We start from the raw sequence: 15,250 nt of genomic DNA, 5'->3' as shown, positions 1-15,250 counted from the left end.
CTATCGCAAGCCACCAGGATATTATTGGAAGCCCACCTGGTTCGTGGTGGGTGTGTCTGAAGCCGCTGGACGGCGCGGGAGTCGTCAGCAAGGGTTTCACTCACAGTAGAGGCAGGGTAGTCATGGAATCGACGGAGCGGAGCATGCGATCAAGGAACCATCGCCGACCAACAATGCGCTCCGTTTCATGTTAGGGGGGAAGTCTCCTCCCGCGCCTGCTAGGGCCGGCGGGTACCCGGTTGGCTAGCGGACCTGGCGGACCCCAGATCCTCTTGGATGTTCACTTGGGTGACTTGTGTGGTTGAACGGTCCCCTCTTTTTGTCGCATTTGTCCCCCTTCCCCATTTCCCACCCCGGCTCGAGGTAATATCGTTCCTGGGATCGCACACGCAGCCAAGAGAAACCTAGGCACCCTTGGCAACGCAGCAGCAGCGCTTCGCTTCGCCCCCCCCCCAGCCAGCGGGCCAACGCTCCCGTCTCTCTCACGCAGCCAGTCCAGTCCGTTCTCTCTTCAGCCGGTTCCAGTCCTTGAGTGCTCCTCTCTCCTCCCAATTCCATTCAGGCTTCACTGTCACCCTGGCAGAAGCGACCACCGTCTTTACCGTCCGTCTGCTGAGCACACACACACACACACACACACACATACACACACCAACAGTCTGGCAGTCCGTCACCTCAGGTCCTGCTGCTGCTGCTGCTGTCCTGCCACTCGTTTCATTCTTCCAATCTCCCCGTTCCCTTCTCTTTTTCCGTCCACTCCCTAGTTCCATTCAGTTGTATGGTGTTGAGACGAACCCTTTGACCCTCTTTGGGCGCCTTTCACACATTCGTTCACTTCTCCCCTCACCCTCGCGCTCAACCTTGTCCGCCTTACTCACTCTTTCTCTCACTCTCACACCTACTTACCCTTTCTCTTCCTCCACTCCTTTCATCCTTTTCTTCTGCTCCGTCGACCCAATTCGCAACTCGGTTTTCCGGCACTCCCCTTCGGCGACGTCGTCCTTTGCAAATCCTCCCCACGACTCGTCTGCCGTTCAACCTCGCCGCCGCCGCCAGTTGATTTGTGCTCCCGCGACCAGCGACCAGCAACTCGGACCAACAAGACACCCGATAGGTTGACGCGCCTTGCCTTGGTCCCTCCTTTTCTTCCGTTTTCCGATGCCCGTCTTGTCATGAACTCGTGCACACGAATCCGACTCCGACCTCGACGCCGCCTCTGACGGACTCCTTGTACCTGCAACCCATAGACGAGTTTCCTCGTCGAGCCACTCATTTTGAAAACCAACAACAAATCAACAGGGGACCGATAATCGAGATTTCCCCTAATTTACCTTGAATGTGAGTGTGGATTTGGTTTGGAGAAGATGGGCTGGTTGGTGCCTGGTCCCTTGGCGAAGATACTCGGCAGGGAAAAATGCGGCTTTGTGGAGCGTATTGGAGCCGGTGCGAGAGGCAGGATGAAAAGAAAGCGACTTGGACATAGGGACTTGGCCGGGGCCGGGGACGTCGACGGGGACCTCGCTGGAGAGTGAGGGCAATGATGTCGAAGGGCTAGACGTAACGATCAGCACTCCTGCGATTCCCTTGCCTTGGACCAGGCCAACAACTCACCGTTCCACAGCTGATCGCGGGGATCATCAATACGCTTGGGCCTAACCTATGGATAATGGATTCACTGACTGTTGCTTTCGTCTTCAGATTACGCTCATTTGGCTTATTTGTCAAGTTCACTCGTTACGACTATCTCCTGACAAGTGAGTCCCTCCTTGCCGTTGCTGTCGACCCTTGTTGTCGCTGTTGCGGCGCTGACGACCCTTCGGCGTAGATTCACACACCACACGCCCCGAGTGCCAGTTGACGCTTTCCACTCTCTTATACCAACATCACCTCAGCATCACCAGGGCAGTGCATGATCAACATCGACTAGGACAAGAACGATGCGGACAGTATCCGTTGTTGCAGCCGCCCTATTAGCGGCCTCGTATGTGGCCGGCGAGCATGTGGGGCCCACCAAGCCCAAGTACTACTTCCCTAAACATGTCAAACGCCAGTATGCCAACGCCACGATAACATCCAACGATGCCCCTATTTCCACCATCGATACGTCGTCCGACGCCTTATCGCAGACGACCAAGAGGGAGACGACCAGCAACGACCAGAGCGAAAGCTTGTCGGACATCCCCTTTGTCAAGTCGACTTCTTCGCGCTTCCTCACCTCGAGCGAACCGCAGTCCGAATCCGAGTCAGACACGTCTCGGGTCACGACGGTGGTGATTGCGAGCACCGTTTACGTTTCACCTTCCCAGCCCACAACAGCCGACTTGTCGACCGCTGGCACAGCCGCTCCCTCTGCCCCCGCTGTCGACACCGACTTTGTTAGTTCCACCGATAGCACTGCGGGCTCCTCTGACTCAACTAGCCAGGGTACCACTGGTCTCTCCAGCTCTGCTACTGACAACAGCTCAACCGACCTACTTGGGTTTCCTACGGGAATCAGCTCTGGCTCTACAACCGAGAGCAGCTTATCTGACTCAACTACCGGGGGCACCTCTTCTGGCGCTACTTCGTCACCTGAATCTACTCCGGGAACCAGTCTTGGTTCTACTACGGACAGTAGTACTAGCTCACCTGTTACTGCCACCGACAGGGTCGACTCTTCGGCTTCGGCTTCGGCGTCGGCTTCAGCTTCAACTTCGGCTAGCGATAACACCATCTTGCCCAGCTCCGGCGCCAATGTTACCAGCTCTTTTGCCTCGACCACCGACGCTGTTAGCTCGTCCAGCTCTGTCACAAAGACCGCTAGCTCATCCAGCCCTACCACCGATAGCGCCAGCTCTTCGGCTTCTGTTACTGGCAGCGTCACCTCACCTGGCTCTATTGCTAACACCACCAGCTCGGCCATCTCTGCTAGCTCGTCCAGCTCTGTTGTAGATATCCTTAGCTTCTTGAACCCTGGTTTCGGTGGTGCTAGCTCTTCGGCTTCTGCTACCGATAGCACTACTGTGCTTGGCTCTGTCGCCAATACCACCAGCGCGGCCATCTCTGCTACCGATGTCGCTAGTTCTTCGGCTTCTGCTACCGATAGCACTACTGCGCTTGGCTCTGTTGCCAACACCACCAGCGCAGCCATCTCTGCTACCGATGTCGCTCGCTCCTCGGCTTCTGCTACCGATGTTGCTAGCTCGTCGGCCGCGTCGACTGATGCATCTGGCTCCTTGACTTCGGCCAGCGCTTTACCTACCGTCTCGTCAGGAGTCATTTCTAACACGACTAGTCCCGACTCGTCTAGCTCTTTGCAGGTCCTTACTCCTCCTACCACCACCGTTGAGCCTATTTCCACGGCCAATGCTACCACCGTCGAGACAGCAAGCACCGTGACAGCCACCGATGGGAGCGCTTCCACGGGTTGGCTTCCGCCTATCATCGTCCTTCCTTCGATCCGGACGAGCTCGACTTCTGCGGCCGATGTAGCAAATTCTACCGCGCCTGCCCTCGTTTCTGGGACTGGCCGTGCAACCAACTCTACCATCGGAACTGCCACAGCCTCCGAGATCATCGCGACAGAGGATCCTCTGATCACCAGCTCGAGCAGCTCCGGAATTCTCCTGGCCCCTACAGGCGTCGTCAATGAAACCACCAGTGCGTCCACCAACCTAATTGAATCTTTGGCTAGCAATGTCGCATCCTTGGTAGGCAGCATACTTATTCCTACGGGCAATGGAACAGCAACCGAACCCACGGCTCCCGTTACTACGTCGGATAGTGTCACGATTCCCTCAGCGACCGAACCTTATGCTAGCGGCTCTGGATCGGGCGTTATCACGCCTTCCGCCTCGCTGACCACCAGCCAGCCTAAGCCTCCCATGATGTCTTCGGGTATCGTCTCTATCCCGATTGGAAACTCAACTGTTTCCTCAACCAAAGCTGTTGAATCGGGCCCAACAACAACCGGAATCCCGGGGTCCTCAGTGCCTGTTATTCCTGGAAACTCTTCGATCCCTGTCACATCCATGTCTGACACAACGGTCGTTCTGCCCCCTGTCACTTTGATTAACAGCACCACAGTAGCGGCCAATTCCTCAACCATTATTCCAGTCATCGTAACGAGCGCTTCAGCTGAGAGTTCGGTACCTGTTTCCTCCTTGGAACCTGTTACCACCACTCAGGTTCTGATTCCCCCGCCTGTGCCGACCACGACGATCAACTATCCACCGGTTACGCAATATACTCCTACAGCCACCGTGTCTAACATGCCGCCTGGCTACAATAGCCCAACCACGATTCTGGTGGACCAGCCTCCTCCTGCGCAGACCCACACCGTGTCCTTCGTGCAACAAACTACAGCGACTGCCCTTCCCACTGACCTCCCCAAGGCGATTGCCCCTGATGACACGACTGCTCCCAAGCCGGAAGACAACGTTTTTATCCAGATCGGTTTCAACTATGGATTCAATTACCCATTTGTGGCCAAGAACAACAACGCTGCGGCGCAGATCTTCCGCCTTCTCCCTGAGGCGCTGGCGTTTGCTTCGTCCATTGAGTCCCACAGAGTAAGAGTCACGAAGCTGATGCCCATGAACACGGTGAACACTCTGGGCTACTGGACCACTCTTGCTGTTGTATCATACCCGCAGGCGTATGTTGAGAGCCTTCGACTGGATGTTAAAATCGCCAGTTCTCCGCTCTATAACAACCCGACCCCGCTGGTTTACAACTTGACAATGCAGATCAATCCTGCCATCGACATTATCCTTGGCTCGACCCTCATTGGCGATGGCTCCGGTGGCGACAGTGGAAGTAACCCGTCCAACGCCGGTAACAACGGCAATGCGGACCCATTTACAAACAACAACAACGGCAACCAGACTTCTCAGCAGCGGGGAACCACGGCGGGCATTGTAGGTGGTGCTGTTGCCGTTGCTGCTGCGTATGGCGCGGCCATGTTCGTGGTTGCCAGGAGATACAAGAGGAAGAAGCAGGCGCACAGACGGGCGAGCTCCCTCGGCGGAAGCCCGTCGGACATGCAGCAGATGGGCGGGGGCAGCCCGGCTCTCATGGGCGGGGCACTCCTTAGTAGGGACTTTACCGGCTATGGAGGAGTGGCTGGCGGCGCGGCGGCGGCCGGCGCCGTTGCGCCTGGTGGACGGGACAGCCATGGCAGCGGAAGGAGCGGGATGGGTCTCTCTTCTCGGACCGCCTACATCTCGGCCCCCGTTGCCGCGGAAAATTCCCTCGGGTGGAACTAAATGACGAATTTGTGACGGCGACATAGTTCTTGTGATTACTTTCCCTGTCTCGACGACTGACACCGACCATTTACGCTTCGATGCCCATGGGGAGGATGTTGTTATTTTGTTTGATGCGACGAAGACTGCGACATTTGAGACTTTTTGCGATGTCAACGTCTTGGGCAGATGGAGGCGGGAAAGAAGTTTTTTAAAATAAAAGAGGAGGAAAAGAACTCAACACGTATAGACGATTTCTTTGGGGCCGCCTTTCAATGGCAAACATTTTGTGTGCTTTTTCCCCATTTTACATGTCAAGCATCTTTTTCATACCTTCTATAGGCGGACTTGGTTTTGTATGGCCATGCCGTCTGAAATTCAAAAACCTGGTACCACAATAAATGATCGCAGCTGCACTTTTTGCTTGGCGGCGATTATGGTAACTCGGGTTCTTTCTAACGTTTTTAATTATCATTTTTCCATCCTATAGTACATGGTTCGAGGAAAGTCGGCTCCTTGATTCGAGATGAGTGGGCGGCATAACGGCAGTCAGTCCAAGAGGTAGAGAGAAGATTTGATCAGGACGACCGACAACTGCGACAGAGGAATGCTTTCGCTCGATGCCCAAACCCAGCCCAGCCAAGCAGCCAGCTCTTTGTGCTCACAAAGATGGAGAGGTGGAGAAGCAGCAAAGGGGGGAGCGAAAGACCAAAATAATTCCATTTGACAGCTAAAGTTGGGTAATGTTTGTGGAATTGAGGAGATTGAGTCGGAGGTCATGGCCCCTGGGGACAGTTTGACAGGGTGATATGCGATGGTTTCTGGTTACATATTTACATATCTCATTTGGACGCAATTTGCATGTTTAATATTTCAGCGCATAGCAAGCAAATCCACAAAGATCGAGACCTTTCTGTCTTATTTCTCGGTATCACATATATCGACATTTGCACGCACGATGTCCTCAGCTGAGCCCAATTTCTCTGTGGGGGGGGGTGATCTGAGATCGCCCTGAAATTTCACGGGAAACTGGGGCATCCCAGCCAGTAACGTCCAGCATCACATTACCTTAGGGGGAGGGGTGCATTCCCGCCGATCTTAGTGTTCGCCATTGGCTGCCAATAGATGGACAGCTGGCGCGGGGTGGGGACCACTGAACTCATTACTCGCCGGCCGGCGGTATTCATCTCGCTCCTCTTAGGTTGCCATGGATGGGATTGCATAAACATTTGTGAAGATCAGACGAAACAAACGGGAACTGTAGCGTGTTAAACTGGCGGCAACTGCGGACGGATTGGGTTTTGGGGGTCCATCTCAACCTAGTTGGTTCCTAGATACCTGGCCGCGGTCCTCACAAACGCCCTATTATGTAGCATTAGGTACGCGAGCAGCACACATCGCAGTGCATCCAGCGACATTTCAAGCTTTCCGGGCTCCGGGGAAATCCTGGGGTGCATCCATGCTGTTACCGTTACCGCTAGTGCGCTCCGCCTAAGACAAGCCGACACACCTACGTAGTAGCACTCCTAACGCACACCGACTGTGCATGTGAATTCATGTCAATGAAGCCTGTTCCTTTTGACGACGTCACTTTTTCAACTCTTTCAACATCCACCACCACTGGATCGAATCGAAACGAACCGAACCATTCGATGCCGAATCGGCATGTGTTCTTCTGCAGACTACCTACCTGAGGTATCCAACAAAGGCTAGCGACACAGAAGCAGGGATAAGGGATACGAGTCACCCGAGTGTCAAAGAAAAGAGAAAAGGGGGCGTCCGCAGGGGACCATTAAGCTTTCGAGAAAGATAAAGAGAACCCACCCACCACACCACACGGTAAACACCGAAGCACAGCCTGACTCATTGCACTCTTGGAGGTTTAGAAAAACAAAAGAAGAAGAAAAATAGGAAGGAAGTGTGGAATCGTGCGGCAGCAGAGGACAATGATGACGGCCTCCTCTCGGCATGACTCGGTAGGAAAACAAAGGAGTGAGGCAGTTGATGGACAGGATGGGCGGGGATGGGCACGTGGGAGTCGGTCTGGGGCCGGGAGAGGAACAGGAACAGGAAGTGATGGGAAAAATCCAGAACAAAGTCAAAACGGTCAGAGAGCGACAAACGGCGGTGATGGAAACGGTGCCGGTCAGGACGACAAAGACAATGGACGACGAAGCCCGCAGTCGCAGCGAATGAGCCACCAACTTCTAGATTCACATTTGTCGTCATCCAAAGCAAAGGATCACGATCTCATGGCGACGGACTCCGACTTGGACTTGGACTTGGACACGGACTCGGAATCGGACACCACAGACTCGGAAGAAGACCGCCGAATATCAACCGAACTCCACCGGGAAGTCTTCTTCAGTGCTGTTGGTGAGGAAGAGACGTATGAGTTGACTTCGACCAAAAAGAAGCCCAAGGGAAAGCGCAAGAAGGGCAACAGGAGAAGGGGAACTAGCAAGTTCCCAGACCTGGATGATGAAAGTGTTAGCACGACAACGAGCGGTAAAAGTGTCCAGCTGCGATACACGCCAGATGAAGAAAGAGCAGTGGTAAACAAGTTTGATCGTAAACTGGTGCTTTTCGTGGCCCTGCTTTATATGTTGAGCTTTTTGGATCGGTCTAGTGAGTTATGCTGTTTCTCTGTTTCTTCTTTGACTTCTTGGCATTCAGGGGCAACTTTGATATTCTAAAGTCGTGGTTCACTTCCACAAACTGCCACTTTCCACAACTTCTGTTTGCATGTTGAGCAGAATGCTCACCACTCACAGACATTGGAAACGCCCGTATCGCGGGTATGGAAGAAGACCTCCAGTCCACTCCTCCCAAGGATGGTTGGTACGAGTGGGCTCTAACAGCCTTTTACATCGCCTACATCTGCTTCGAATGGATGTCCCTTCTCTGGCGCCTCATACCCGCCCACATCTATGTCTCCATCATCGTTCTCTGCTGGGGCTTGACGGCGTCGCTTCAAGCCGTGGCAGTCAACTACCCCATGCTCATTTTTTTGCGCACAATTCTGGGTATCGGCGAGGCGGCCTTTACCGGAGTGCCCTTTTACTTATCGTTCTTTTACAAGCGGCATGAGTTAGCTCTTAGGACGGCCGTGTTTATATCAGGTAACGTATTCACCTTTTTATCCAACAAGCAACTGCATGCTCATGACCAAAAACAAAATATTCAGCCGCCCCCCTAGCAACCAGCTTCGCCTCCTTCCTAGCCTGGGCCATTCTGAAGCTAGGCGAAGTGTCTCCCGTCCGCCCCTGGCGTCTCCTTTTTCTGATAGAAGGTTTCCCCTCCGTCATCGTCGCCGTGCTCGCCTGGCACATCATCCCTGACTCCCCGCAAACCGCTCGCTACCTCACCCGTCGCGAAAAGAAAGTCGCCGCTCTCCGTCTCCGGTCCTGGTCCTCCTCCTCCTCCTCCCCCTTTTCTCATTCTTCTGCCGGTCCGGGCCTCAAAACAAGCGACATCCTAACAACCCTCGTCTCCCCCACCGTCTGGCTCACCGCCGCAATCTTCTTCCTCACCAACCTCGCCTACTCCTCCCTTCCCGTCTTCCTCCCCACCATCTTGACGTCCATGAACCACACGCCCCTCATGTCCCAAGCCCTTTCCGCCCCTCCCTACCTTTGCGCTTTTATCACAGTCCTCTGTACCGCCTCCCTCTCCGACCGCTACCACAGCCGTTCCACCCCTTTGATCTTCCACGCCCTCCTTTCCGCCCTCGGTTATTCTGTTCTTGCCTTTTCCCAGTCTCTCGGCTTGGAACCGGGTAGCTGGGTCAGGTATCTGGCCATTTATCCTGCCGCGATCGGGTTTTTCAACGTGGTGGTGTTGACGATTGCGTGGAGTATCAATAACCAGCGGACTGAAGGCGGAAAGGGAATGGGGTTTGCGTTGATGCAGGTCCTGGGACAGTGTGGACCGCTTGTGGGAACGAGATTGTATCCCGCGAAGGAGGGGCCGTTCTGGAAGAGGGGGATGGGGGTTTGTGCTGGGGCGATGGTGGGAGTTGCTTTCCTGGCGGTTTTGTTGAGGGCATACCTAGCGAGGAAGAATAGGAAACTCGAGGAGGAGACTGCCTATGAAGGTGTGGGGCAAGATGAGGAGGAGGGGTTGGTTGGTGGTGGTGGTGGTGGTGAAAGGGAGGGAGGAAGTAGGGAAGAGAGGTTTAGGTATATGTTGTAATGCTGCAGTTGGTTGTTGTTTCCGAACAAGTCCAGGCGGTGTGATTATAATGGCTTAGTATTCAATATAGACTGCCACACTGCGTACTTGACTTTAAATATTCATGACAGGCCCTCCTTGTCAAAGACATGCCAGCGATAAACATGTTCGATCATTCTCAATGACGCCAACACATTCTACCATAGGTTTCATGTTCTCCTTGTAGCTCGGCCACTTAATAAATAAGACACGATAAAATCTTCTTTAGTTAGCCACCGAGTGATGGCAAGAATAACCGAGACATCAGCGGTCCAAGGCCAATACCGCTCGCTTACTTTGGCAACGAGAGGCCATCGCAACACTATGTTATAAGTCGACAATAAGTTGAAAGCATGTCAGGAAGAGACCTATCAAGTGTTATTCAATCGTAGAAATATTCGAAACCTTTGCCCGCAGGTGTCACGAAAGACCTACGAATGCATCTAAGAGTAATCCCTAGAGGTGTAATCGTTTCAAGACAATGAGATGTTTGGTTAATTCTGACCACCGCTCCGATAAGTACATTTTCCCTTTGAACTTTCATCTTCCAACCCAAATTTGCTCAAGAAAATCAACCTAAATCAAGCGTATCTATCTACCTATAGAGTATAGTATTCGCATGTCTTTTGTCTTTTTACTCTTTCTCTTCTCGCTTCCACGTTTGATAGAAGATGACGCGTGCGAGGCACCCTAGGTAACAAGAAGGAACTCTAACAGAACAACAACAACAACAACAACAACAACAACAACAACAACAACAACAACAACAACAACAACAACAACAACAACAACAACAACATCCACAAACAAACCAAAGAGCACTGGTGATGGATACATCAGGCCCCCCATATTCCGTACCACCTATCCAAGCCGTCCAAAACGCATATATCGTACACGACCTTTTCGTTGATGACTATTCTTCCTTCCTTCGATTCCCGAGTCGTCGTCATCGCCTTTTATTTGGGGATACATCAACACCTAAAAGCAAACCCAATTTTCACCTCAAGACTTTCATCATCACCATAACCTGAGTAAAATACACACCAGATCAGATACAAAGTATATGCTTTTCAAAGACACACACACCATTCTCTTCCCCTCCCTCCTACCTACCTAGAACTACTACTAGTTCCCTGCTGTGTCCATCTATTATGTCTATTGTATCACGCCACACGATAAAAAATCCCTCTTCAACCAACCAACCCATCAGATTCCATCATCGTCCGTCCGTCCGTCCGTCCGTCCGTTCGGCCGGCCGCCGTCAGCCCTGGGAATTTGCGTGGTAACGGCAGGGATTCTTGTTACATTTCTCTAGGTACATAGACTACATAGAGCTGTAGTCTAGAAAAAGTGGACGGAGGGGGGCCACAGCCAAGGGATGCATAACCAGAACCAGGGGGGTGTCAAGTAAGCTCGAGGAAAGGCTCGGAGGGAGGCGTCCCGATCAAGACGATGCAGACGCAGGACGAATATGAACGGGACGTTACACATTCGTGTTCCCATACGTGCGTGTTCCCGGGTTTGAGAGAGGGGAAGGGAAAAGTTGTGTTACGAGATTGACGAGTACTTGGGAGCAGAGAAACGGGGGTGGTTCAGTTTCCGTTGGCTGCGTGTTCATTTGGGAAAACGGAGAGAGTATGTGGATAGGCATGGGGCAAGTCAAGTCACCAAGAATGAATTTCTGATGAGAATATTTGTAACTCATGGAGGTACACAACCCCTGTCCGTTTTGGTATACATGATACTGGTGCATGAACTCCTCCTTAGCAAACCTAAACTTTGTCATAAACATTCTTTGAAGTGCCAACCTCGTCAAGACATAAGTGAACACCCTTTTGGAAGCGATTAGAATCATGCAACACAAGTAGAAGCATCAACCACATGAATCTCAACCGTGATATCCTCCACCTCTTCGACACTTCCCTCATCTGACCCGATCTTCTTTTCCACCACGGCTTTGATTGTCAGTTCCTTTTCAGCAACCGACACATGCTCATCACTAGCAATTTGTTCAACTTGCTTCAGCTCTGCCTTGACAGCATCAACCTGAATAGCAGTAACAGGGGCTGTAGCAGGTTTCTCGAGAACGGTAAGAGGCACAATAACAGATTCAACTTCCTCACCAGTAACTGGGGCAACAATAGTGTCCTCAACCTTAGGTAGCTCCAAGATCCTCTTCTTCTTCTCCTTCCTGGCCTTGGTCTTTGTCTTGAATCTCTTCGAGACCCCCTTCCTCTTCGCACGAAACTTGCGAACAAACCACTTCTTGGCTTTGATAGGTCTGCGAAAGATGTAACGCAGAAGCCTAAGAATCGAGCTCTTCTTTTTCGACTGTTGGCGGAGATAAGGTCCTGATGGCTTTCTGCCATGGTCTCGTTGAACACCAGTAAGAAGAGGAACATTTGGTATATCAGTTACTGGAGGGACTGTAGGTGCAACTTCTACGTTTCTTATCTTGATAGGCGAGCCAAACGAAATGGGAAGTGCAGCCCTTGACTTGGGTTTGAGGTACCCTTTCTCCAGTGTGGTTGGAAATTCGGTGGAAAGACGAGGTGGGTTTGTTGACACACGCGGCAGACATTGAGTGGATAAGTTACTGAGAGCTTCTTCCGACAGTAGCCCGGCTTTGGAGGAGGCCAGAGCGCGACCACAGGGAGCTAGGTCAAGCGAGGGGAAGGGTGTTTCTCCTGTATTGTCGGGTCCGGTTGAGCGTCGACGCTGTCTGGGGAGCATGGAGCTGTTGCTTTTGCCTCTGTGCAGGGCGGCATTGGCTAAGCTGATGATGAGCTCTGTGTTGACGGCTGAGATATCGGCGATGACTTCCTTGGCGTCGCTGCCGTTGAGGCTGGGCGTCTTCCTGTGCCCAATATCCTCGATGTGTTCGACCTCGGGCTTGGCCAACTCCTGCTTGGTGATCTTGATACTTTTGTTATCGCCTGCCACCGAGGGCTGAGTTTCACATTCGATGACTTCATTGTTCGTTGCCGCCTCCTGCTCCCGATAGATCTCTCTTAACGCACCCTCCACAGCGGCTGGGTTAAGTCTATGATGCTGACGAGAACCAACTGACTCCTCACTGCTTCGCAAAAACGAAGAGGTTGAAAAGCCGTAAGATTCCAGACTTGACAAAATGCGTCTGCCGAAGGTCATGGGAGGGGAAACTGTAAGCTCGGGGCTTTTGACACCTTCGGATGGGTAGGAAGACGAAGTACTGCGGACGGGAAAGATTCGGTCGAAGAAAGATTCCGCATCAAGGGACCTCCTGATCTCCGTTCCGTCTTTGTTAGGCATCACCTTGAGTTCCGGTGAATCGGAAGGGCTTTCGAAAGAGAACATTCGGTGACGGAAAGTGGATGCTTTGGTTTCTTCAGAGGTCTGCTTGAAGTCATGGCTGGGAACCAGGCCATCACCGACGACTAGGCGAGATGGTGTCGGTTCTTGTTGTATGTCTTCGTTGTGTACCGGAGTATGGCCTTGCTTCCCGGCCTTTACAGGCGTGTTGGGAGCATCGGTCAATGGTATGTTTTCGAACTCCCCAAAGGACTCGTCCAGGTCGACATGCCCGGGCTGCTGCCGATTGATGTCCTTCTCCTAAAGGCCAGCAAACGTATTGGGGATGTTCAAGCGTCGGCGGCCGGGTGAACCGAGGACACGCTCGGAAGCGTTGAGCCTGTTGTTGGATGGAGGTTCGAAGCATGCTGTACCGCCGCTCGGAGTTCGGGCGGGAAGACTCATAGCTGACATGGTGATAGCTAATAGTTGACCTGACGGTAAATGTAGTGGTGACTGTATATAGAGGTATGCCTGGACGACGGTAATGCTGATGACCACCTAATCTGGATGCCTATTGTTGTTGGGATTCAGAAGTTCGACTTGGCTGTCAAAGTCACCGGGGGACTATCTTTTCCGCCACCAAGATCACTCCTTCCCAACGCGATTGAACAAATCCAAACACTTCAGTTGCACTAAAAAGTCAACAAGTTGGACGGAAGGGGCTTCCAGCCGCAGCCGCTTGCCAAGGAAGGAATACCATCCGGCCACACTCTCCTAGTAATGTCCGGGAATTCGAATACACGAAATGATACGATGCTGGGCCGAGACAGGATGTAGGCAGCGGATATCAGAACGACAACATCGATAGAGGTAGTTATGAAAAGAGCCTAGCCACCCCTTACGGCGCAGCCATCCTCATCTTCACCATCGCCAACTCTGCGCTCTTTGCCCACGACCCATCCGGTGTCTGTCGATAGCACATCAACTTACCCTCGTCACCCACGCTACCCAAAATCTGCCCGTCATCATCAAACCCCACCCTCCACACCGGCGTCCGATGGCTATCAAGCCTCGCAACTTCCGTGACCACATGTCTAACCTGGCCCGGCTGCTGTTGCCCACCCAACCTCAACCTATCTCCCGCGGTCCCACTCAACCTCGACTGATCCGCCAACCCAGCTCTAATCCCCGACTTCAAATGGGCATCCTGCCCACCGCCATGCTGCGCCGCCGAGCCCGCCAAAGCTCTAGCCGCAGCAGTCCCACCACCACCACCGCCTTCTTCTCTCCTCCCCTCCTGATGCTTCCTCATCTCCCCCACTCCCCATCCCCTGGTTCCCTCCATCCCTTGTGCTTGCATCTGCAGCGCCGGCGTCGACAGTCCAAAGACCCTCACATACCCATCCTGACACGCCGTCGCCACGATATCATACCCCCTGATATTCCCCGGCGCCCACGCCACGTCTCTCACCAGCCCTCTATGCCCCGCAACTGGATCCTTCGGACTGATCTCCGCAGCGAGATAAAACTCCTTCGCAGCCGTGGCTACGCCCAAGCTGGCGCTGACCGTGTCTCTAGTCCTGTACACCTTGACCGAATCCATAGCCGCCACCACCAGTCCCAGCGCATCCGTGGGCACGCCCGCCCGCAAAGCGGTGTAACACACATCCTGGTTGGGGTCAAAGCGCACCCGGAAGGAGGTCTCCTCACCTCGGGAGGGTTTTGGGCAAACGGTGAATTGGTCGATGCGGGAGAACTCGGTGATGTTCTCTGGTGTTTCGTTTTCCAGGACTTCGAGCGTGCCGTCCACAGATAAAAGGGCTAGGTAGGTGTGTCGCGTGTCGTCGTTGTGCTTGAGGCTGAAGGAGCGGATGGGCGATTTGGGGTTGCGGTAGTCAAAGGCCGGCGTGGGTTTGCTGTCGCCTGAGGAAAGAGAGGAGAGGCCACCGCCGACGTCGCGACGAGACGAGAGGGTGTTGGCACCACCGTGGTGCCCGCCGTGCCCAGTGAGGTTGACGCCAAAGCGACGACCGGGGGCGGCTGAGGGGTTTTCGGCCCAGAGCTTGAAGCGTCCTTCGATGCCGAGGGAGGCGAGAAGGTTCGGGTAGATGGTTGGGGGAAGCCATTGAAGCTGTGGGATAAAAAGTTAGCTTGAGTCAGTCGTCACTAGATTATGTGAAAGACTTACCTCTAGAATCTCACCGCCGTGGGCACTCCAGCTATCGCAAACGCGCCACTTGCCATCTTTGTGTCTATTGAAGACGCGAATCTTGCCGTCGACGGACCCAGTCGCGCAACGGTCGCCGTAGCTGTTGAATGCAACGGCCTGGACCAGATCCTGATGGCCATGGTTCACAATGGAGTCTATAGTTGACTTGCCGTCAATGGCGGGCGGATCGCCTAGGTATTGGCTGAATTTGGACATGATTGTTGTGATTGGGTCTTATGAGGTTCTCAATCTGATGATGAGGTGGTGATGAGCGAAGAAGGTCGCATGGAGGGAGGGATGAAGTGAGGTTGAAGAGCCAAGCAGCCAAGAC

At 53.2% G+C, this 15,250-nt stretch overlaps 4 protein-coding genes across 4 annotated transcripts; 2 read left to right on the top strand and 2 right to left on the bottom strand.

The window, feature by feature from the left end:
* The first annotated feature begins 332 nt into the window (after positions 1-332).
* NCU04373 (hypothetical protein) lies at positions 333-6,144 on the top strand. The gene is made up of 4 exons (XM_951053.3): positions 333-1,338; positions 1,699-1,754; positions 1,826-3,639; positions 3,727-6,144. Exons 3-4 carry the CDS (start codon positions 1,938-1,940, stop codon positions 5,244-5,246), a joined length of 3,222 nt encoding a protein of 1,073 aa, XP_956146.2. The 5' UTR covers positions 333-1,338; positions 1,699-1,754; positions 1,826-1,937; the 3' UTR covers positions 5,247-6,144.
* A 614-nt stretch (positions 6,145-6,758) lies between these two features.
* On the top strand, positions 6,759-9,504 carry NCU04374 (MFS transporter). Its single transcript, XM_951054.3, has 3 exons — positions 6,759-7,853; positions 8,000-8,347; positions 8,413-9,504. Exons 1-3 carry the CDS (start codon positions 7,172-7,174, stop codon positions 9,417-9,419), a joined length of 2,037 nt encoding a protein of 678 aa, XP_956147.3. The 5' UTR covers positions 6,759-7,171; the 3' UTR covers positions 9,420-9,504.
* Positions 9,505-11,097: 1,593 nt separating this feature from the next.
* On the bottom strand, positions 11,098-13,132 carry NCU04375 (hypothetical protein). Its single transcript, XM_011395787.1, has 2 exons — positions 12,035-13,132; positions 11,098-11,707 (listed from the first exon to the last, which is right to left on the bottom strand). Exons 1-2 carry the CDS (start codon positions 12,771-12,773, stop codon positions 11,289-11,291), a joined length of 1,158 nt encoding a protein of 385 aa, XP_011394089.1. The 5' UTR covers positions 12,774-13,132; the 3' UTR covers positions 11,098-11,288.
* A 33-nt stretch (positions 13,133-13,165) lies between these two features.
* On the bottom strand, positions 13,166-15,240 carry NCU04376 (hypothetical protein). The gene is made up of 2 exons (XM_011395788.1): positions 14,899-15,240; positions 13,166-14,841 (listed from the first exon to the last, which is right to left on the bottom strand). The coding sequence occupies exons 1-2, from the start codon at positions 15,133-15,135 to the stop codon at positions 13,609-13,611; spliced, it is 1,470 nt and encodes a 489-aa protein (XP_011394090.1). The 5' UTR covers positions 15,136-15,240; the 3' UTR covers positions 13,166-13,608.
* Between the last annotated feature and the right edge of the window lie 10 nt (positions 15,241-15,250).

Source organism: Neurospora crassa, linkage group IV, assembly GCF_000182925.2.
Source record: "Neurospora crassa OR74A linkage group IV, whole genome shotgun sequence".
NCBI lineage: Eukaryota > Fungi > Ascomycota > Sordariomycetes > Sordariales > Sordariaceae > Neurospora > Neurospora crassa.
This window is presented reverse-complemented; position numbering and strand designations above follow the sequence as displayed.

What these genes read in the sequence shown, in the direction of transcription:
- NCU04374 (XM_951054.3), top strand. Translation starts at nt 7,172, where the DNA reads ATGATGACGGCCTCCTCTCGGCATGACTCGGTAGGAAAACAAAGGAGT. An exon ending in GAGCTTTTTGGATCGGTCTA is followed by an intron (nt 7,854 to 7,999) that starts GTGAGTTATGCT and finishes CACCACTCACAG; the next exon opens with ACATTGGAAACGCCCGTATC. An exon ending in GACGGCCGTGTTTATATCAG is followed by an intron (nt 8,348 to 8,412) that starts GTAACGTATTCA and finishes CAAAATATTCAG; the next exon opens with CCGCCCCCCTAGCAACCAGC.
- NCU04375 (XM_011395787.1), bottom strand. Translation starts at nt 12,773, where the DNA reads ATGTTCTCTTTCGAAAGCCCTTCCGATTCACCGGAACTCAAGGTGATG. An exon ending in ACTGTCGGAAGAAGCTCTCA is followed by an intron (nt 11,708 to 12,034) that starts GTAACTTATCCA and finishes GACCTATCAAAG; the next exon opens with CCAAGAAGTGGTTTGTTCGC.
- NCU04376 (XM_011395788.1), bottom strand. Translation starts at nt 15,135, where the DNA reads ATGTCCAAATTCAGCCAATACCTAGGCGATCCGCCCGCCATTGACGGC. An exon ending in ACGGCGGTGAGATTCTAGAG is followed by an intron (nt 14,842 to 14,898) that starts GTAAGTCTTTCA and finishes TTTATCCCACAG; the next exon opens with CTTCAATGGCTTCCCCCAAC.
- NCU04373 (XM_951053.3), top strand. Translation starts at nt 1,938, where the DNA reads ATGCGGACAGTATCCGTTGTTGCAGCCGCCCTATTAGCGGCCTCGTAT. An exon ending in CGTCGTCAATGAAACCACCA is followed by an intron (nt 3,640 to 3,726) that starts GTGCGTCCACCA and finishes GCAATGGAACAG; the next exon opens with CAACCGAACCCACGGCTCCC.